Source organism: Ranitomeya variabilis, chromosome 3, assembly GCF_051348905.1.
Source record: "Ranitomeya variabilis isolate aRanVar5 chromosome 3, aRanVar5.hap1, whole genome shotgun sequence".
NCBI classification, from domain to species: domain Eukaryota; kingdom Metazoa; phylum Chordata; class Amphibia; order Anura; family Dendrobatidae; genus Ranitomeya; species Ranitomeya variabilis.
In genome coordinates this window covers 695,674,994-695,698,826 of record NC_135234.1, presented here as the reverse complement: position 1 = coordinate 695,698,826, position 23,833 = coordinate 695,674,994, and the positions used below count along the sequence as shown (strand labels likewise).

At 43.3% G+C, this 23,833-nt stretch overlaps 1 protein-coding gene across 1 annotated transcript in view; it reads left to right on the top strand.

The window, feature by feature from the left end:
* The window catches only part of COG6 (component of oligomeric golgi complex 6), a 129,014-nt gene that overhangs the window by 34,686 nt on the left and 70,495 nt on the right, over positions 1 to 23,833 (top strand). The window contains exons 5-9 of the mRNA XM_077298167.1: positions 5,184 to 5,295; positions 8,142 to 8,224; positions 9,858 to 9,928; positions 14,383 to 14,476; positions 23,558 to 23,686. Coding sequence (XP_077154282.1) covers positions 5,184 to 5,295; positions 8,142 to 8,224; positions 9,858 to 9,928; positions 14,383 to 14,476; positions 23,558 to 23,686 — 489 coding nt within the window. The remainder of the gene's footprint in view (positions 1 to 5,183; positions 5,296 to 8,141; positions 8,225 to 9,857; positions 9,929 to 14,382; positions 14,477 to 23,557; positions 23,687 to 23,833) is intronic.

Genomic DNA, 23,833 nt, shown 5'->3' with positions numbered 1-23,833 from the left:
ATTATGTACAGGGTTATGACATAATTGTATTGGATGAAGAAGGCGTGCAGCGGCAACAAATGTGAGCTACAGCCATGAATTAAAGTCACTTGGGGCTGCGTTGTTTTGTCACAGAACAGGCCCCTGTTGTACTCCCAGCAACTGAAAGTGGACGGTCGTTTTCTGAACAGCATGAGAGCACTTCTAGCGGAATCTGGTTACCACGGAAACGGGAGAGGCAGGGAAGGGGGCTTCATTAGGACCCTCCAGAGATCAGAAAGCAGGACGGGGCCATGAACATTCCCATGATCTGTTACCTTTGTCTTCCTAGGACACGTCTTAAGTTTTCAATGAAACTTTTGTTCCCACTCTTTCTATATGCATAATTATAAGCCGGAGATTCCGCATCTCTGCACGCTACCGCTGCGCTGGAAGGGAAGGCAACGTATTACATGGGCTATTGGATTATTATTATTGGCTTCATTAGTATTTTTATGTCACCAGATTTCACAATACAAGCTACATACATTCTTAGTAAAACTCTTAGACTTGATGAGTGACATACTTAGGGAACCCAAAAAAGGGGCAGCATGAATCACAGCAGCCAGGTATACTGTGAAGATCTGGATGAATACCAGACTAGCCAGGTTCTGCCCCCGGATGCCTGTTCCTAGCACCGCTGCAGGTGATTGACAGGTCTCTCTCCCTCACGTGTCTTCAAATCTGGCCAGGAACCATAGCCCGAGTCAGGACTAGTCTGGCACTGCCCCCGGCCACCTCTTCCCAGTGTCACTGCAGGTGATTGACAGGTGTCTTCCTATATACATGTGAGGGAGAGACCTGTCAATCACCTGCAGCAGTGCTGGGAAGATCCTGCTGGGGGCAGTGCTAGACTAATCCCAGGAAAACCTTCAAAAAGGATTATGAAGCCGTTCTGACATGGACTTACACCAGTACACTGGCTTCATCTTACTGCATGTATTCTGTATTGTGATATTTGGTGACACATACACATTTGTATTATTAGCCTTATATGTTTATATGTAAAATTACATAAAATGATTATTGCTAATGTTCTTTTTAAGTCCTTTAGTCATCTAACTGCAGCAGTTCTGATATATTTATAATATGGAATTCCTGAAAATCTACTATGTGGTAAAGCCCCATTTTTGATTAACTGGAAGTTACTGTAGCTACACAGGTCTTCAGATGCTCCCTTACCAGTTCAATAGCAAAAAAAGACAGAGATGCTCACCCGCCTAGGCCTCCAAACAAATGCATTATCAGGATGCAGTGGACCCATGTGGTTATGATGGCGGCAACACAGGTGCAGAAATACCGATGAGGCAGCCACTCACAACCTACCAAATTAATGGAGGGGGGGCCGCTTGGCATATGACTGCACAGTTCCTAAAAATTTGAATAAAATCCTTAAGCGGATTTTCACATGGATAAATATATATATATTTTTTTAGCCACAAAAATCGATATCACAAAAAATGCATGAAAGTAAGGTTTTTGTTGCAGTGTTATAGTGTTTTTTTTTTATATGCCTTTTAAAGTTTTCCCAATTTAAGAAGTAGTAAACCCTGACGTTGGTTTTGAGTGACATGGAGTGGGCTCAGGAGCTGAGCCTGCGCTGTACGAGGCAGATGCCAGATGCATTGCACTGCCAGCACCTGTCTCTAATAGCCAGCTCCGATCTGAAAGTGCCACTTAGGGTACTGTCTCACAGTGGCACTTTTGTCGCTACGACGGCACGATCCGTGACGTTCCAGCGATATTCATACGATATCGCTGTGTCTGACACGCAGCAGCGATCAGGGACCCTGCTGAGAATCGTACGTCGTAGCAGATCGTTTGGAACTTTCTTTCGTCGCTGGATCTCCCGCTGTCATCGTTGGATCGGTGTGTGTGACACCGATCCAACGATGCGTTCGCTTGTAACCAGGGTAAACATCGGGTTACTAAGCGCAGGGCCGCGCTTAGTAACCTGATGTTTACCCTGGTTACCATCGTAAATGTAAAAAAAAACAAACAGTACATACTCACATTCCAGTGTCCTTCAGGTCCCTTGCCGTCTGCTTCCCGCACTGACTGAGTGCCGGCCGTAAGGCAGTGGCACAGCACAGCGGTATAGTATATAGGAGGGAGAAAACTTTTCAAGATGGGTGGTGACCATGGCGGCCATTTTGAAGTCGGCCATTTGGGATCCAACTTTTTTTTTTCAATGGGAAGAGGGTCATGTGACACATCAAACTTATTTAGAATTTCAGAAGAAAAACAATGGTGTGCTTGGTTTTCACGTAACATTATTTTCATGAGTTCGCACTGGAAAAAAAAAAGTTGGATTCAAAATAGCCGCCTTCATAATGGCCTCCATGGTCACCACCCATCTTGAAAAGTTTTCCCCCTCCCATATACTAATGTGCCACAAACATGAAGTTGATATCACCAACCATTCCCATTTTATTTAGGTGTATCCATATAAATGGCCCACCCTGTATATAAATATATGAATCTTCAGATTTTGTGTTATTCTGTGCCTGATGAGACCTGAATAGTCTCAAAAAATGCCATCTGTTACCCTTAATGGCTAACTGAAAAGATGGTATCAACCACTGAGGCCTCTGAAACGTTAATATGTTTGCATGTTTTAGGATCACTGTAGTTGTATTGACCTGGAGACTCTCATTCCCGGTATATTGGATTGTGAAAAAACAAAACTCCAAAAAATCAAAGGCAGAATTGCGTTAGCCCCCCCCCCCCCCAATTTTGCTGCATTTGGAATTTTTTTTTTTTCCATTTTTCCAGTACATCGCTTGATAAATTGAACGGTCATTCAAAATTACATCTCGTCTTGCAGCAAACAAGCCCCTAAAGGTCCTTGTCGACTAAATAATAAAAAATAAGTTATGGCTCTCAGAAGAAAGGGAGGAAAAACAAAAAGTGCAAGCCCCCTCCCAGCCTGGGATTTCACCCACTTGTGAAGTTATTAGTGAAAACCATGAAAAAGATACCCCAAAACTGTAAAGGCTTCACAGAAGATAACACATATATATATATATATATTATACACACATACACACACACTAGATGGTAGCCCGATTCTAACACATTGGGTTTTCTAGAATATGCATGTCCACGTAGTATATTGCCCAGTGACGTAGTATATTGCCCAGCCACGTAGTATATTGCCCAGTTACGTAGTATAATGCCCAGTGACGTAGTATAATGCCCAGTGACGTAGTATATTGCCCAGTGACGTAGTATACAGCACAGAGCCACGTAGTATATTGCCCAGAGCCACGTAGTATATTGCCCAGAGCCACGTCGTATATTGCCCAGTGACGTAGTATATTGCACAGTGCGACGTAGTATATTGCCCAGAGCCACGTAGTATATTGGCCAGTCACGTAGTATATTGGCCAGTCACGTAGTATATTGCCCAGTGACGTAGTATACAGCACAGAGCCACGTAGTATATTGCCCAGAGCCACGTAGTATATTGCCCAGAGCCACGTAGTATATTGGCCAGTCACGTAGTATATTGGCCAGTCACGTAGTATATTGCCCAGTGACGTAGTATACAGCACAGAGCCACGTAGTATATTGCCCAGAGCCACGTAGTATATTGGCCAGTCACGTAGTATATTGCCCAGTGACGTAGTATACAGCACAGAGCCACGTAGTATATTGCCCAGCCACGTATGTCACAGGTTAAAAAATAAACATATACTCACCTTCCGAGGGCCCCTTGTAGTTCTGTCGCCTGTGTGCGTGCAGGCGGCAGCTTCCGGTCCCAGGGTGTGATGACATCGCGGCCACATGACCGTGACGTCATGGCAGGTCCTTCGCACATACCATCCTTGCCACCGGAACCTGCCGCTTGCATGGAGCGGTCACCGGAGCGTCGCGAGGAGCGGGAAAGGCGGCGGAAGGTGAGTATATAATGATTTTTTATTTTTTTAATTATTTTTAACATTAGATGTTTTTACTATTGACGCTGCATAGGCAGCATCAGTAGTAAAAACTTGGTGTCACAGGGTTAATAGCGGCGGTAACGGAGTGAGTTACCCGCAGCATAACGCGGTCCGTTACCACTGGCATTAACCCTGTGTGAGCGGTGACTGCGGGGAGTATGGAGCGGGCGCCGGGCACTGACTGCAGGGGAGTAGTGAAGGACTAATAGGACTGTGCCCGTCGTTGATTGGTCGCGGCAGCCATGACAGGCAGCTGGCGAGACCAATCAGCGACTTGGATTACATGACAGACAGAGGCCGCGACCTATGAATATCCGTGACAGACAGACAGAAGGACAGAAAGACGGAAGTGACCCTTAGACAATTATATAGTAGATATATATTAAACTTTTTTTTTTAATTAATCTTTGCTAAATGTGCGTTTAATGTTTAAGTGAATTTGTTGTTTATAGCAGATTCCATTCTGTCTGGTGCGTGTGTTACTGTGTGGCCTGGTGCGTGTGTTATTGTATGGCCCGGTGCGTCTGTTACTGTGTGGCCTGGTGCGTGTGTTACTGTATGGCCTGGTGCATGTGTTACTGCGTGGCCTGGTGTGTGTGTTACTGTATGGCCTGGTGCATGTGTTACTGCGTGGCCTGGTGCGTGTGTTACTGTATGGCCTGGTGCGTGTGTTACTGCGTGGCCTGGTGCGTGTGTTACTGTATGGCCTGGTGCGTGTGTTACTGTATGGCCTGGTGCATGTGTTACTGCGTGGCCTGGTGCGTGTGTTACTGTATGGCCTGGTGCGTGTGTTACTGTATGGCCTGGTGCGTGTGTTACTGTACGGCCTGGTGCGTGTGTTACTGTACGGCCTGGTGCGTGTGATGCTGATATTAAGTGATCGCTTACCGCCACCTAGTGGCACCTTATTACTATTACTCAGGGCTCTAAGTGCTAGTTTTTGTCGTAGTGTGTTAATATTTGGTCCTTTCTAGCTGCTCCCAGGAGCTGCTGCGATCGGGCACTTTGTGTTCCTCCACCCTTATCCTTATGGCTGAGTCAGGTTTTTGTGTAGTTAGCATCTTAGTTAATATTTCACATAATTGTTCTATGTTCTGTAATATTTTATAACAGAAAGCAAAACCCATCTGCAGGTTTTATTAAAAATTATTAATTTGTATAATGCGTATGTTCATTATTATTATGATTAATAATAATTTGTGTTCATTTATTTTTTTGCAGCCAGCGATTAGAAATTCGAGCCCAGGTTGCAGACGCTTTCTTAGACAAGTTTCAGCTTGCCTCTGATGAAATGAATATACTTCGAGGAACTCATGAAGGGCCCTTAACCGAGGTAAAGAGTAAGATCACGGCGATGTGTTGTGTGACACCGACATCACAGTGACACAGGAAGACATTGGGTGGCACAATTTCCTATGATGTTGACGTGCGATATATTGCACCACAGAGTTGTATCTTTTGTCATAGGTCACACATCACGTGCCATAGACTTCAGTGGAATGTGCACGTGACATGGGGCTTGCCGGTAACGTGGCTCTTCTATTTACAACTCCAGAATAGTGTCACAACTGACAAGTTTCCCAAGTTTTTGTCACATGACTTCATAAGAATTGCTGTTGTGCGATATGCACCATAGATCATATTTTTCGGACTATAAGAAGCACCGGACTATAAGACGCATCCCAATTTTTGAGGTGTAAAATAGGAAAAAAAGTATTTTATAGGGTTGAGGGCCGGCGGCGGTTGAGCGTCGTCACAGGAGGCATGGTCCCTTCCTCAGGAAGCCGGTGGCAGCAGAAGTGGGGCAATGTTTCGGGCCCTGGGTGGCAAGATGGGGCATCCCAGCAGTGCGATGCTGCGGACCTAGGGTTGGCGGTGAGGCAGAGCAGCGTGCATTGAGTGGAGCATGGTCCCTTCCTCAGGGCGGCATAAGTGTGATGCTGCGGGCCGGTGTTGTCGGTGAGCAGAGCGGAGTGCATCATTGGTTTCCCGTCGGCCATTTTCCTGCAGCTGCGGTCCCCTTGAGGTGGTGTTTGAACAGATTGGGTTATCTGTCCAGACAAAATCTCAATGTCCTCATGCGCAGCCTCCAGCAGCCATTTCCCTGAAGCCCACAGCCTCAGGAAAAGGTGTGATTGAGATGCTGGCTGGGGCGAGATCCCAATCTGAGCCCACGCTGCCTCCAAGCAGCCATTTCCCTGCGGCCGACGGCTTCGGAAGGTGACCACTGGGAAACCAGTGATGCAGTTCGCTCTGCTCACTGCTGCCACCAGGACCGCAGCATCGTGACCCTTCTGCCGCGCCAGTGTCCTGAGGAAGGGACCCTACTCCACCAGTGCCACAACTCCCTCTGGTAAGCCAGCATTCAGACTGTAAGGCGCGCCAATTTTTTTGGGAAAAGGTGCGTCTTATAGTCTGAAAAATATGGTAGCCGAATTCTCCTACACTGGAAACTATAATTATTAAAAAGATTTGTCCCTTTTTTTTGCCCTCCGGTTCAGTCACATGTAAAATAAGAATGTGAGATTTACTCACCGTCCCAGAGTCCAGCGCTGCCTCTCTGCTGCAGCCCTCCGCTCTGTTCATAGGCTGCAGTGGTGGCATCAAGGCGACAGAATCTTTTTAATCTGTCTGGACAACACCTTTTTCCTTTTTAATGGAATAAAATAAAAAGCACATTTAATTTATATCCAGCCTATGGATCCTTTTTTTTCTCTACTTTTTTCTAATAAAGTACAGTATGTAGTTTTTATTGTGAAATCTGATAGCTGATCCACTTTAATCTGTTAATTGTTGACTCTGCGGCAGCAACAAGCGGCAATCAGAATGTGCCTCTGGGCTGTAATATGTGAGGGACGTTAGGACAAGGTCCAGAAAAAGAAAGCCAAGTAATACAAGGTAGCTGTATTCTAGCCATTATTTACAGAGCTAACCTTTTAGCATTAGAGCAGTGCAGCGTTATCGGTGCTCAGCCGTTGTAATAACTGGTTACTCTGCTGTTTTTACCCCTCTTATAGAAGCACACCCATCATCTCTTCATTGCAGTGAGGTAGAATTGTATTTCTAATGATAACTCCCTTAGGGAAAAGAGGCTTCCTGTTACTACATAGAGCTTAGGATTCAGCTCGTCAGTTTTTAATCACATGATGTCATAGACCTAATTGAAAAGAAGAATTACCTGGGTAGAAAGACAAAATGAGCAATTTTAAGTACACAGTGCTGTATAATATGATGATTGTAATGTAGTAAGAGGATGAAAACTTTGATAGGAGGAGGAGAAGTGCTACTTAACGCTACTTTCACACATCTGTCTTCTGCCGTTAGGACGGATCGCTGGATCCGGCTAAATTTGTGAAAAACTGAAGTGCCGGATCAGTTTTTCTGTCGGATCCGACTAGCTGTTTTGCCCGATCGGTTAAGGAGAGAGAGACAGTACCAGGGTTTGGCCCCTCTAACACGCGTTTCGCGTAGTTGCTTCTTCAGAGAGGTCAGAGGATAAAAACTTTGGGAGGAGGAGTGCTTCTTTAAAGGGAATCTGGCAGCTACATTTGCCTTAGGCAATCTGAGGTACTGCAGGCTAGAGCCATGTAAATCCTTTCTAAGGAAACAAGTTGGTGTTTTGGGTGCATCGGCGGGCCTCTCATTGCCATCGTGGTCCTCATCTCCTCTTCACTTCTTGTTGGAGTCGTCCCAGCTTTATTATTGACAATGGAGAGAGAGGCTCTGCTTCATATCGTGACCTCTGACATCACTGTCAGTTATGAAGCAGAGGATGGTGGCGCCAACTGGGGAGAAGTGAAGAGGAGCCGAGTACTGCCGGTGCACTGACACGTACAGCGGGGCAATTGTGAAGATTATTTGCTTCAGCATAAAAGTCTAATTTCAGAGCAATGGAGGGAGCACCAGAAAGCAATGAAACAGAAATCCTTGGGAATGTTTTGCACTGCCCTAACCTGCAGTACCTCTTCTTGCATAAGGCAAATGCTTCCAACAGATTCCCTTTAGGTATCTGTGTGGGGCAGCTGCAAGCATTTTTCACCTGTACTGATTCAATGTTTGTCTCCTATCCTGGTCACAAGTGGCGAGTTTTCACTTCTCACCGCCGAGTACCCCTTTTAATAATATTTATTTTGGTTTCTAAATCTGCATCTTCCTTTTTTTTTCTTCCTTGGTTTCAAGGATTTTTTCAAGGTACTGACAAAAGTTAAGCAAATTCACAATGATGTCAAACTACTTCTGCGAACCAACCAGCAAACTGCAGGGTAAGTGGGGCATATACAACTAATGTCCTCCTTTTCTCCTCTTGCATATCGATAGTCCAAGAATGGATTGACTTCTTCTATTACCACATTTCTCCTGCAGTGGGCAGTATAGTAAAAATGTTGCCTATTGTTCCTTATACTTATGTATAAATGTCTGCAGGCCCATTATAATGATTGTTTTCGGTGTCCTTTTGTATGCAGAGCTGAGCTGATTTCAGCCATTTATGTTTGATTGTGAAATACTGGGCCCTTCACTGGAGCCTGTGGAGACCACCTAGCTGAAAGGATGGGACCCCAGCAGATTCTCACTGCCAGTGACTCACTGGTCTCTCCCTATACTCGCATGCAGATAGAGACCAGTCACTCAACAGGACCTGGCAGGGAAAGCCACCTGTTCAACTAGCGACTGGAGTCCGACACCCAGCGCCTCCACCAATCAGCTGTCCTAAATGGCCGGAGATACTTGTGGAGCTGACCATCTTCTGATAGTGGCCACCGCAGGGCACTACACATCCACCTCCTATTGGTTTGAAAAGGAGGCAGATGTGTAGTACCCTGCGACCAACTCCGCAAGTAAGTCTTTCCGTCCAGCGGCCACCGACACCAATAACAGCTGATCGGCAGGGGTGTTGGGTTTCGAACACCGGACGATCAGACATCAATGACAATGAAAAACTCTTCAAACTATGTTTATCCATGAAACACTGCAGAGTCAAACACACTTGGCTAAAATCATACAGTGTCTGATATATGCTGCCCGTGGTTCAGCAGTATGTCGAACTGGACACACCGTGTAATAAGTGATGGGGAGCAGATTAAAACTTTTTTTTATTTTGCCTCTTCATTGTGGAGATATTAGCAATCAAAGTATTTGGCACTTGAGCAATTACTTTTTTTTTTTTTTTTTTTTAAATCAAAGTTGGCATTACCAGAGAGATTTCAGTGGGGAGTAAACTTTCTGACCCTGACCAATCATAAGCAGGCAGCAACATACTGCAGAAGAAAGAACACGCCTCCACAATATCATCGGCAAACAGTCTGCTCTCCTCACTGCAGTGAGTGGCTATGATTGGTCAGTCAGCATCACATATAGAAAGAAGTACACACCTCCAGTGAAATCTCACTGGTAATTTTTTTTTTGTCCAAATGGGTATTAACGGTCTGGGTTCCAAATACTTTGATTGCTAATATCTCTGCAAAGAAGAGGCATAATTATTAAAAAAGCACACACTTTGTCCTGCTCTGTAAGTGGACAACCCCTTTTAATATGAATTTTGTTGAAGTGCTCTTTAATTGTAAAGTGCAAAACTCTCACCCCATGAATATAACATCGGGCATAAGAAGCAGTGTAAAACGGCTTACTTTACTACAGTTGTGCTAAGTGTGTAATGAGGTTTATTGCTGGGTATTAATATAAGCGCTATTAATATGAACAGTGGGTGCCTGATCTTTTGCAGGAAACCTTTAATTTCTTCATCACCGGAGCATTTCTCTGCTATACCACCTGCAGAGGATGATTATTTCTGCAGAATGATAAGGGCTCATTGAGGGTTAAGACGTACTTCATTTTCTCCTTTTCCTCGGGATAATTGTATATAATAGAGGTAATGCTGTTCTGTTATTGACTTGTCAGGCTGGAAATCATGGAGCAGATGGCTTTACTCCAGGAGACCTCATATGAGCGATTGTATCGCTGGGCACAAAGTAAGTCGTCCTCTTTTTCCTATAGTAAACCAGTAGTTTATTTTGATTGCGATTACGCAATGTGGCGGAGTATCCTGTACTGGGATAGCGCACCCGTGGTTAATTTATATAATAAATGTACAGTTGGGGTACAGGTTGTTAGGATAGAGGGAGGATGAGGGTCCCAGACATCTCTATGGGAGGACAGGGCTTATCTGTTGTGTCTGCATTCAGTACTGTGTTTAAGGCTTAGTTCACACATGGTAGGCTTTGTCTCAGATTTGCCCTGAGTTTCACACTATGTATTGAAAAGTGTGAAATCCATCAGATTTACGCCCTGGAATGCCCAAGTTGCAAATTCTTTCCACTTGAGTTCTAAAAAAGCCATCCATTTAAAGGGAATGTTTCATCAGAAAATGACCTATTAGTTTAACTCCTTCCCGCTGCAGCCGATTTTGGCATTCCTGGCCAAACTGTATTTTTCAAACACTGACACTTGTCACTTTGTAGAAGGCCTCTTTCACACGTCAGTGTCTCCGGTACGTGTACTGACAGTTTTCTCACATACCGGAGACACTGACACACGTAGACCCTTTCAAATGAATGGGTCTATGCACATGTCTCCGTGTTTTCACGGACCGTGTGTCTGTGTTGAAAACACGGAGACATGTCCGCTTATCTCTGGCAGCACGTACAGCAATACGTCCTGCACACGTGCACACGGAGAACAGTGTGCACTCTCCTCCGTGTGCACGTACCGCCTGCAGGAGAGACAGCGCTACAGTAAGCGCTGTCCCCCCCTGTGTGGTGCTGAAGCCGGCATTCATCTCTTCTCCCCCGCAGGAGAGAAGAGATGAAAGATCAAGTTTTTGTTATTTTTTGTGAAAAATAAAGTTTGCATGTGACCCCCGCCTCCCATCCCCAGTGTGCCGCCCGGCCCCTTGCATAGAAATACTCACCCAGGTCCCGCGATGTCTCCTCTCAGCGCCGGTCTCAGCGCCGGCAGCCTGTCCTGTGTGAGCGGTCACGTGGGACCGCTCATTACAGTGATGAATATGCGCATATTCATCACTGTAATGAGCGGTCCCACGTGACCGCTCACACAGGACAGGCTGCCGGCGCTGAGAGGAGAGTGGAGACATCGCGAGAGCTGGGTGAGTATTTCTCTGCAAGGGGCCGGGCGGCGCACTGGGGATGGGAGGCGGGGGTCACATGCAAACTTTATTTTTCACAAAAAATAACAAAAACTTGATCTTTCATCTCTTCTCTCCTGCGGGGGGAGAAGAGATGAATGCCGCCTTCAGCACCACACAGGGGGGACAGCGCTTACTGTAGCGCTGTCTCTCCTGCACGGTCCGTGTGGTCCTCAGGCGGCACACGGATGCCGCACGTGTGCCACACTGATGTGCCACGTGAGCACACGGACACGGATAACTCTGGTACCGATTTCTCCGGTACCGGAATTAACTGGACGTGTGAAAGAGGCCTAAATGCTTCTAATGATCGCAGGGATTCCAAGACCGTTTTATACTGACACATTGTACTTTCTGTTAGTGGTAAATTTAGCTCACTTTGTTTTGCGTTTATTTCCAAAAATACAGTTAGGTCTATATATATTTGGACACAGACAACATTTTTCTAATTTTGGTTATAGACATTACCACAATGAATTTTAAACAAAACAATTCATAAGCAGTTGAAGTTCAGACTTTCAGCTTTTATTTGAGGGTATCCACATTAAAATTGGATGAAGGGTTTAGGAGTTTCAGCTCCTTAACATGTGCCACCCTGTTTTTAAAGGGACCAAAAGTAATTGGACAGATTAAATAATTTTAAATAAAATGTTCATTTCTAATACTTGGTTGAAAACCCTTTGTTGGCAATGACTGCCTGAAGTCTTGAACTCATGGACATCACCAGACGCTGTGTTTCCTCCTTTTTGATGCTCTGCCAGGCCTTCACTGCGGTGGTTTTCAGTTGCTGTTTGTTTGTGGGCCTTTCTGTCTGAAGTTTAGTCTTTAACAAGTGAAATGCTGCTCAATTGAGTTGAGATCAGGTGACTGACTTGGCCATTCAAGAATATTCCACTTCTTTGCTTTAATAAACTCCAGGGTTGCTTTGGCTTTATGTTTTGGGTCATTGTCCATCTGTAGTATGAAACGATGACCAATCAGTTTGGCTGGATCTGATCACACAGTATGGCTCTGAATACCTCAGAATTCATTTGGCTGCTTCTGTCCTGTGTCACATCATCAATAAACACTAGTGACCCAGTGCCACTGGCAGCCATGCATGCCCAAGCCATCACACTGCCTCCGCCGTGTTTACAGATGATGTGGTATGCTTTGGATCATGAGCTGTACCAAGCCTTCGCCATACTTTTCTCTTTCCATCATTCTGGTAGAGGTTGATCTTGGTTTCATCTGTCCAAAGAATGTTCTTCCAGAACTGTGCTGGCTTTTTTAGATGTTTTTTAGCAAAGTCCAGTCTAGCCTTTTTATTCTTGATGCTTATGAGTGGCTTGCACCGTGCAGTGAACCCTCTGTATTTACTTTCATGCAGTCTTCTCTTTATGGTAGATTTGGATATTGATACGCCGACCTCCTGGAGAGTGTTGGTCACTTGGTTAGCTGTTGTGAAGGGGTTTCTCTTCACCATGGAGATTATTCTGCGATCATCCACCACTGTTGTCTTCCGTGGGCGCCCAGGTCTTTTTGCATTGATGAGTTCACCAGTGCTTTCTTTCTTTCTCAGGATGTACCAAACTGTATATTTTGCCACTCCTAATAATGTAGCAATTTCTCGGATGGGTTTTTTCTGTTTTCGCAGCTTAAGGATGGCTTGTTTCACCTGCATGGAGAGCTCCTTTGACCGCATGTTTACTTCACAGCAAAACCTTCCAAATGCAAACACCACACCTCAAATCAACTCCAGGCCTTTTATCTGCTTTATTGAGAATGACATAACGAAGGGATTGCCCACACCTGTCCATGAAATAGCCTTGGAGTCAATTGTCCAATTACTTTTGGTCCCTTTAAAAACAGGGTGGCACATGTTAAGGAGCTGAAACTCCTAAACCCTTCATCCAATTTTAATGTGGATACCCTCAAATGAAAGCTGAAAGTCTGAACTTCAACTGCATCGGAATTGTTTTGTTTAAAATTCATTGTGGTAATGTCTATAACCAAAATTAGAAAAATGTTGTCTCTGTCCAAATATATATGGACCTAACTGTATCTGATATTTTTCAAACATTTTGGATAATGTGTAAGAAGATATTGAGGACCTATCATTAGGATAATATCTAATTGGTGGGTGTCTGACTTCGGGCATCCCAGTAAGTGACAGCTAATATAACCCTCTGTGGCAGCCCCATGTAAACATCGTGCAATTTTTCGTGTTTGCACTTCCGTCTTTTTCCTTTTCTTTTTCCAAGAGCCAAAAATTCTTATTTTTCCATTCACATAGATGGAACTTTTTTTTTTTCGTGTCCCCATGTTCTGAGACCCTTAACTATTTAAATTTTTTTTGCTTATCAAACTGATGTCTATATTGATACCATGTTAGGGTAGAGATTACACTTTGATGGCATTTTATTACATTTTTGTTACAGAGGTACAGTAACTGACAAACCACAATTATGGCATTTCAGTTTTTTTTCTAATTATGGCCCTTACCGTTTGGGTTAATTTAAATTTGTTTTATTTTGATCAGACTTTTACAGACATTATAATATCACATATTTCTTAATTAATGGGAGAAAAGAGCAGTGATGTGAATTTTTATATATTTTTTATTGTTAGTATTTGTAAAAGTTTTTTTTTTTTTTTTTAAATCACCTTAAGGGACTTGAACTTTCAGTCATTTTAGTGCTTGTTCTATATACTGCAATAACAAATTACTGCAATATATAGACAAAATTCTGTTCTCCTACGACCCCAAACTACAGGCTTCACAGGAGGACAAAGGTGGCAGCCGTGGGGGCCTCCAGTAGTCTCCCAGCGGGCATGACAATCCATCAGGTTCCCCCTTCTGCAACTGCACCATTTAATCTCACGATCAGCGATTTGACTGCGGCTTTTACATCTTTATACAGCAGCGATCGGAGTGAGCTCTGGTCATTGCCGGTACAAGATGTTGGCTGTACATAACAGCCAACATCTCGCTGCTATTTCTTGGGTCTAGAAGTGATGTCACGTGACTGCTGAGGTCACTGATCGGCTGCAGGGTCAGGTGACTGGACCGGGTGTCATCTCTTCCTGTCCCAGCGTGGATTACTGGCGCGGCGGAGGATTTTAGGATTTTAGCGGTAGGTATCCTTTTTAATGATTCCTTCTTTTTGCAAGTTATTTATTTTTTCACTTTGGGGAATTGGTTCTAAAACTGTACAGACCCATTAATTATGACCGTCTTAGTTTTGCACATGTCTGGTGGATGTCTGCTCTTATAACATTTTATTCTATTGCTTTGGATAGATGAATGCAGAACGTTGACCCAGGAATCGTGCGATATTTCCCCTATTCTGTCTCAGGCCATGGACGCTTTACAAGATAGACCCGTCCTGTACAAGTGAGTAAATCTCTGATCTGTAGCCTTGTATAGCAAAGCAGATTCTGGACTGAGCAGATAATATATATTAATCCATAAATATGTGGCGCACATAAAATAAAGGATACCATTGACATATACTTGGTAGAAAATGAATGGCAGACCATTCGGAAGAATTATAAACCCAAAAGCAAAAACAACGAACTTATGGTCATAAAAGAGGTCAGAACAAGAGAAGATCATGAAAGTAAAAAATCTTTTTATTTATCAAACAATTGTTTATATGGTGCCACACATCATTAAAAACAAAAATAATAAATACACATTCCATTAGACATTAGTCTGAATGATTAAAACACTCTGGACTAAAAGGGAAAAAAGGCATCTGAAAAGAGGGGAATACAGTGGGACATAGGGTATATGTATATATAACTACGGTAAATGTATCTGATAATATGCAGCTTTAGAAAAATAGACAAAAAAGTAACAAATAAATTGTGGCCACTGATTCACTTTTGATGTAGGACAATATCATCACAAATGGAAGCCAAATGGCAAAAAAGTAGTCAGCCACTTCGCCCTACAAAAGTATAAGCCAAAAAAGCCATAAATATTGTAAAACAATTAACGTTTCAATAATATGTGTAACAAGCTATAGTTAATAATAATAATGATTTTAGTTATATAGCGCCAACATATTCCGCAGCACTTTACAAATTGTACAGGAGATTTGTACAGACAATAGACATTACAGCATAACAATAATCACAGTTCAAAATAGATACCAATAGGAGTGAGGGCCCTGCTCGCAAGCTTACAAACTATGATGAGTAAATAGCCTAAGCAAATACCCGTCAGATTGTAATTTTAATAGAAATATCTGTGTAGATCATAGATTAGTGCTCATTGAGTGCAAATAAGGCAGAAGGATGTTGAGAAATTTTGGCAAATAGCCTGATGGTCCTGAGGAGCGAGTGTGGCGCACACCCCGACGCGCGTTTTTTAATTATCCTTCGTCAATAGTCTGCATATCTTATATACTGGTAGTGTGGGCCTGTTATATCTCTTATAAACCCCTACTTGATCCTTGACGTATATAATTGTCATGGAGTGGTTGTGGCTGTGTCACTGAAATCGCTCACCACCCGACCTGTGCTGGCTGTGAATATAAAGCCAGGACCCACCTCAAGTAGTAGCAATGGGAGCTAACCACTTAAATGCCGCTGTCCATCTCTAAAAGCGGCATCTAATGGCACAGTCTGTTTGTGGCGTCTGTCCGTCCCCTTGTGATGTGTTTTCGGATGACATGCTGAAGACCCCTGTTTTGCCATGTTTGGTGCTTTTAGGATATTTTCTCTATTTACTGGTTGAGACCTGGTTGGACACACAGAGAGGTTAGTCAAAAGATTTAGGGTACATTTATTGAGGTCACCTTGTCGCCGGTGGGTGGTTTATACACTTTTTTGATAAAACAAATGTTAAAGGCACTCTGTCAGCACAGAATGACTGTACAAAGCATGTGCAGGCGCTCTGTGCATCATGGCGGGGCCAGTCATTTAAAGGGGTTTTCCCACAAGCAAAGTACATTTTAATTAATAGATGCCATGCTATAATGTCTGTATACTCTTTTGCTTCCTCCCCTGCCCAGGAGATGTGCTATGATCAGACCATGTCCCTGTACAGTCAGACACAGCCATTACACAGTACACAGCAGGGGCACATTTATAAGATTATCTCAGCACAGGAACATTATTTTTAAACCCATCCAATTCTGGAAATTATTATTATTCCAAAATCTATAGATGAAAATGAACTTTGTTCATGGGAAAACCCCTTTAAGTGCACACTCCCACTTGTTTTCTTGCTATGTCCACCCCTCTGTTTTCATTGATAGCTCTGGTTTATAGGACCAGGGAAAGACTGAGATGGATATAAATCAATCAGGTGGAAGGAGCAATGAATTGTTTGGGTGCACTGAGCACCTGTACTCTTTGAACAGTCATTCTGTGCTGACAGAATCCTGTTAACTGAGTATTAATTGATCGCAGTGAGCTGATGCATAGTGTATCTATGAGTTTTGTTCTTTACGGTCATACTGAAGTATTACAAAATATTACCAGAATAAAGCAAAAATTCATATCGCTCCATGTTTCCACAACCTTACATTAAAAAAATTAAGTATCACTGCATCGGTTACATGTTTGATCTATCAAAATGTAAAAGTACCTCATTTTTCAGACTATAAGACGCACCGGACCAAAGGATGCGCCACAAATTTTCAGAAGGAAAATAGGGAGAAAAAATTAATGCGTCAAACGTAATGACTGTACGTCTTACATTCCAAATTCAGCTTACCGGGGGGATCAGAAGCGCTGGTGGAGCGGAGTCACAGGGGGTGTTTGGTGGTCCGGCTGAAGAATTGCTAGGTCATGTTTACAGCCCAATGTACGCTGTTGAAATGACACCCATAAAGGGACAGAATTGTGGCGGTGTGTTTTTTTTTTTATAACCATTCCAGTTTACTGTTTGATGTACATTATTTGGGAAAGTGAATGGTGCCATTCAAAACTATAACTTGTCCTGCAGAAAACAAGCCCCAATACAGCAAGGGTAAAAGGAAAATTAAATGTCCTTAGAAATAATCTGTGAGCAGGATTTCAGCCCCCCAAACTATTTATACCCCCATCCAGGTCTTTCAAAGACAAGTCCAACAAGTCATTTACATGGTCAGTCCGTTCCTCCATTACAAAGAAATCCGCATTTGATATGCAAATGGCTGAAGAGCTATGGTAGATCTGAAGCCTCTGTCACTCCAGCTCCTTTCCCCATTCAGCACTGCCTCCTCCTTCTTGACGAACAGCCTTTAAGCTGTGTGACTTCAGGTAAAGGAGCCATCAGTCAAGCAGGAGGAGATAGTGCTGGGCGGGGAATAGAGCTGGAGTGACAGAGGCTTTAGATCTACCATAGCTCTTAAACCTCAATTGAAACACTGATTTTTCCATAACGGAGGAATGGACTGACCATGTAAAGGTATTGCTGGACTTGTCTTTGAATAATCTACATGCACATATAAAAAGTTTTGGTGTGAAATCCTGCTGACAGTTTCCCATAGGGGCATAATGTAAAAATAAAGTTGTGTTACATCTTCATGGTTTGCAGTAGGTCGCAGTGATTTCGTATCTTCTCTGGCCATATATTGCTTTTCTCCACTAGATGGCAGCAGCACTCTACCTTGGTGCATGGCATAAGAGTCTGTCCTTGCGGCTGCACAAGTGGGAATCCCTGCGCTTCAGCTTGTTTTCTTTTCTGACTTAAAGTAATTAACCGTATTCTCAAATTGCAGAAATATTTCCCATGCATTTTTCAGTTCATTTCTATTATACAAACATTTTGGTGGCATTAGATGGATGGAGCCAATGGTGGGGTCTTTAGCTCTTTCACAACATTTCCTGGTAATCTCATCCATTGCGAAGCAGACAGCTGTGTATATTCAGAATTATGTCTTGGAAAATCGGCCCAAGGATAATATTTGAGAAGATTGTAATTAAAATGAATGCACGGATACCATCACATGCCGGGTATTACGCAGCCACAGAAATGTTTTACTGGCCTTGAGTATCTTACATTTTGTTAATAGTCAGTACTTGTTGTGAATATTTTCTCCCCACATACGCCGCCATCTGATTTATAAAAATAGGCATGGGAATGTCCACTGGTGTAAATAACCCTGAAGTGGAGCATCGGCCGGGCTCCACTAACTTATTAAAGGCGAACGACCAGAAATGGAGAAGATGCTTTACTGTACGTAAAAATAGGAGAAAACGCTGATTCAGTAACTTACTTGTTCTTGGTACTTGATGTTAATGGGCAGGAACCTGCAGCTACTTCAGTGCATTGTCCCTCTGTCAACCCTTCCATTATTTGTTTATGATAGTTCCATCAGTGAAACGTTGAGTGACCATTATTTTACTTTTCATGTCATAAATCAAAAATACACATGAAAATAAGAAACTTTGTGCTGTATTTTATCAGAGAAATCTGCTTCTTTCTTCTCCCGGACTGATTTTTCATTCTCATTTCATGGATAAAATCTGTATTTCGGGAAGACAGACTTTCCCATTACTGAGAGAGGAGATGACAGCTGGTGCTTTTAAAATTCTATGGAGGAGGTAGTTTTATGTTCACAGCACTGAGAGCATGGGGCTGACACACTGACTGACAGCCGGCTGTGCACTGATGCCCTGCTCAGCGAGCTGTCCTACAAAGTCACATTGTTATGGTGACTACAACCACTCGGGCACATCTGTATGTTTGAAAGCTGGCGGCTTCTGGGAGGAAAAAAAAGTTCATTTTCTCCTGGGAGCTGTTCTTTCAGTACTGCAGCCGGGCGTCTTGATAACACTATTAGCCTGCAGATTAACGCCATGTCCGCATGTTAATAGCGATATGTGACGCACCAGGTTCCCTTAACTGGTCGTTGATGTACTTGGCTGCGATTGAAACACCGCAACATTTCAGAGTAAATATAGCTTGTCTATAGTCCAGAGACTATGGGGAGAGACCTGACTGGCCTGATGGCACGCTGACCGGCTTCCCACAGCTTTGCCGGCTTATCAAATGATGTCTTCTCTGAAACATTGCTGCCTTCCGTAGTAAAACTTCCTAAACCTCGCAGGCGGCCTCTGATTCCCGCTGCCCCTGGTTCAAGCAGCAGGACTCTCATACACTGCTCCCTTTATGAGACGCTTGCCTCATAATCAACTTGTCACACACTTTTCATGGAGACCGGTGTGCGGTGCATCATTGGTGATGAATCTGGGACAAACAGTCCTAACCTGCTCTAAACTGGATGGCTACGACCATTGGTGCAGCGGTATCCCGCCGGGAACAGAAGCCGCACAGACGGTGCCAGATTGATTATGCTCCATGCAGTATGTAACACGAGTTTTAAATTGACAATTTACAATTTGTATTTCACAAATCTCCCTCATAGTTTTTCCAACTGACCCGCACAAAAGCTGTGATAAAACAGCGAATCTTCTCTGCTGCTGAAGACATATACAATTTTCACAGATGTATAAAACTTGCAGCTTTATATCCTTTTTTTTTTTTATTGCTGTTCCTGTTCTTTTGCATGTTCCTCACTCTTATTAACACCATTTAGGGATATGATTTACAACAGCAACGTGAACCATAGGAAGTGTTTATTTATTTTACTCCTTTATATAGTGCTATTAATATCACAGCGCTTTACAGACATTATTGGCGCTGTCTCCCCATTGGGGCTCACAATCTAAGTTCCCTATCAGTATGTCTTTGGAATGTGGGAGGAAACCGGAGAACCCGGAGGGAACCCACGCAAACAGGGAGAGAACATGCAAAGTATGAATTTATTTGCATGTTCCATTCCTTTGGCCAGAATGTGGTCTGTGGCTCTTACCTGTCAACGGCACTTCTTTTCATTAGCCAACCAGCTAATCAATAGAAAAGCCGCGGACGCCGACAGGTAAGAGGCGGCACTCACTTTCTTGTCTAGCGGCCACATACCACTATCGTGTCCGATGGAATGGAGCATGTGAATAAATTCTCTCCGATAGGAAGCGATAGACTGGGGATCTTCATTGATTTACGTGTAGGCACACTCAGTGATCTGTACAGAGGTCATTGTGCAGGGAGGAGAAAGAGATGAGTGGTGACCATCGGCTTTGTGTATACATATAGTTATTAAGGTTGAAAGAAGATTTTTAAGTCCATCTAGTTCAACCCATAGCCTAGCATGCCCTAACATGTTGATCCAGGGGAAGGCAAAAAAACCCCATGTGGTAAGAGTAAGCTCCATCATGGGGAAAAAAATTCCTTCCCGACCCCACATACGGCAATCAGACTAGTTCCCTGGATCAACGCCTTATCAAGGAATCTAATATATATACCCTGTAACATTATACTTTTCCAGAAAGGTATCCAGTCCCCTCTTAAATTTAAGTAATGAATCACTCATTACAACCTCATATGGCAGAGAGTTCCATAGTCTCACTGCTCTTACAGTAAAGAATCCGCGTCTGTTATTATGCTTAAACCTTTTTTCCTCCAGACGTAGAGGATGCCCCCTTGTCCCTGTCTCAGGTCTATGATTAAACAGATCATCAGAAAGGTCTTTGTACTGTCCCCTCATATATTTATACATTCACATAAGATCACCCCTTAGTCTTCGTTTTTCCAAACTAAATAGCCCCAAGTGTAATAACCTATCTTGGTATTGCAGACCCCCCAGTCCTCTAATAACCTTGGTCGCTCTTCTCTGCACCCGCTCTAGTTCAGCTATGTCTTTCTTATACACCGGAGACCAGAACTGTACACAGTATTCTAAGTGTGGTCGCACTAGTGACTTGTATAGAGGTAAAATTATGTTCTCCTCATGAGCATCTATGCCTCTTTTAATACATCCCATTATGTTATTTGCCTTTGTAGCAGCTGCCTGACACTGGCCACTGAACATGAGTTTGTCATCCACCCATACACCCAGGTCTTTTTCATTGACGGTTTTGCCCAGAGTTTTAGAATTAAGCACATAGTTATACATCTTATTACTTCTACCCAAGTGCATGGTATGGTGGATCCTGTTATCTTAGAGAGGATCTCTCCGCCTAATGATGGGCTTAGTGTTCAGAGTGAAATCGGCAAGATTTTAGGATTATTTTAGATATAGATAATGACAAGAAAATAAAGGAAAAATACCCCAAATATGTTTGAAGAGGTGTTTTGGTGCCTTCTCCTTATTGCTGACTTTGCTTTAATGGCCACTGACAGGTCTCCTACATGGACGGCAGGAATTTGGACATGTGCAGAGAAGGAGACCTGCAAATACCTGGCTAGTGGTGGCCAACGTCCCATCAGCAGTGCCACTCACCTCTTGAAGTTAGAGGTCTTGAATCTTTTATATAAAAATGTGATTTTCTGATTACGCCTAGTGCTGAGCATTTTATAGCAACTCTGCATCTTCAGACCACTTCAATATGAAGATTGGATAAACAACCCTGGTTTCTTGTGCAGATCCACATGCTTGTAAGTGCTTCACTCAATCAATAAGGGGCACTTACTAAATTGCAGAGTAACATTTGAATGAAACATTTTAGCAACAATTTCATAGTAAACTTAAGAGATGTTTTTCCCCCCAATTCATGCACTGTCATAAAGTTGTCAGTTTTCTTCCACTACAAGCTATTTCTTCGATCGGTAAATTCCCCTCATTGGCTTCACTGTAATTTTATCAACCTTTAAAATTATTCATGGATTATGAAATGCGTGATTTGTTCCAGCGCTTAGTTACTTACAGCTGCTTCACCGCCAGCCATCATTTTGGCTTTACTGAAAGGTCTCACCCACAACAATAGCCACTTGTGAGCGTGATACTAAGAGAACGAGTGCAAAGTGGGGTTGGGGTACAATGGACGGCTAAGTGGTGGAATTACTAGTCATTCAGCCTGTCCTTGTTATGTGATAAAGGCACAAATAGATTTACTGTCGCCGCTTCTCACTCCTCCTTCGTCGATTTAAAAAAATGTGTTTATTGTCATTTTACACCGTACATGAAGAAACGCTGAGATTTTCAAAATTGGTGTAACTTCATACCGGTTGACCTCCAATGTCCATAGAAATTGTAGAAATTTTGTTAAAAGCTTTTTTTTAATCTTTCTCTTTCAAGGCCATTTTTAAATGACGAATAACGACCGATAAGCTACATTTGTGCCTTCACAATCATAAAAATGATTTAGTAAAAATACATTTATAATCATGTGCTATCTCATTTTATCTAAAGTCGCGTTGTCCCAGGATAACCCTCCCCATGAATGCTACATAGCTGTCAGCCATGTAATGGTTTGGCCGATTCGGCGGCTATCTCATCTGACGCCCTGATACACAGGAGCACTTGCTCGCTCTGCCGAGCATTCTTGTACTTATGAGAAAGTGTCACTGGTTTACCGTTACAGACAGGAGCCAGAAGACTGCAGCGTCTTATTTCTCCTACTCCTGCACTGATTAGAAGCACTTCACCTTCTTATTGGTTTAAATTTCTTTTGGCAGTGCATGGGTTAATCTGCTCTGTTGAGCTACTGGAGTGTGAAGGCTCTCAGTTGTGCACTGTTAGCCACTCCTATATAATATCGGTCCTAGCTAGCACTCATTGTCAGAGCTAGCTTATTCTGCTGGAGGCTGTTATTATTGGAGAAGGTGTTTGGTGGATTTATCTGTGGCTGCTGCTAGATTGAGTGTGTGATAATTCCCTTTCTTCTCCTACTTTGGTTTAACCCCATCCTAGACTCCCTGGTGCATTCCTCTGTTGTTTTTGTGTGAGTATATTTGTATGTTTGGTATTTTTCGTTACCCCTGTTCATATTACCTTGTCAGTCTGGTTGGTGTTTTATGGTGCACTACTACTTTCCTCTTCCCTGGGTGGGGAAGGGTACAGACTGATGGCGGATTAAGGAGCTAAGGCAAGGTATGTGGCCTTGGTGTCTTCACCATCAGAAGTAATCCAAGGAGCAAGGCGAGCTAGGGCGCCCCCTAGGGTTGGGGACAGGGAAGGAGCCCCTGGTCACGGGACACCCGAGGTTTTACAGAAAGCTTCTGCCAGATTCCACATTCTCTCCTTGAAGGCAAAAAGATCGTCAGTCCGAAATCTGACATGGTGGATCCTTATCCTCCCGGAGGCCTCCATACACATTGGACTGTTAGCCAAATCTGTCAATATTGGCGGGTGTGCCCCCTGTTAGTCTAATGTGTATGGGGCCTTTAGTTATCTGCAGTATGGTTGAGACGTGTCTGGTTATCTGGCATCTCCACCTGTTATGAAGCCTGCTTCCGGGTCCCTCCGTATGAATGAATGGAGTCGTGCTCATGTGTGCACTAGCAGGGTACTCAGAACCCATGGCATAATTGATGCGGGGGTCCCGCAAGTTAAACTTTTTTTCTCCTTTCTTACGATCATATTACGGTATATTGGTTTCTGTCAAATGGTGTCTTTTGTTGTAATAAGTTAGTCTTCAATAGATGGAGGAGTATGTTTAGTAGATTGATGGATTTTTACTTATTTTTGGCTGATAGGTACACACTGGATGAATTTGGAACGGCAAGAAGGAGTGCAGTAGTCCGCGGCTTCATTGATGCCCTCACCAGAGGAGGCCCGGGGGGCACCCCACGTCCCATTGAGATGCACTCGCATGATCCACTGAGGTAGTGTATAAGTTTATGCTAGTACTGTCAAGTGAATAAAACATTACATAGGGATCAGTAAGGGTGGAAAACTTTTTTTAAGATTTTTAGCATTTAAAAATGACTTTGACCCAAATTGTTAAAAACTGTTTCTTATTCCACTACATT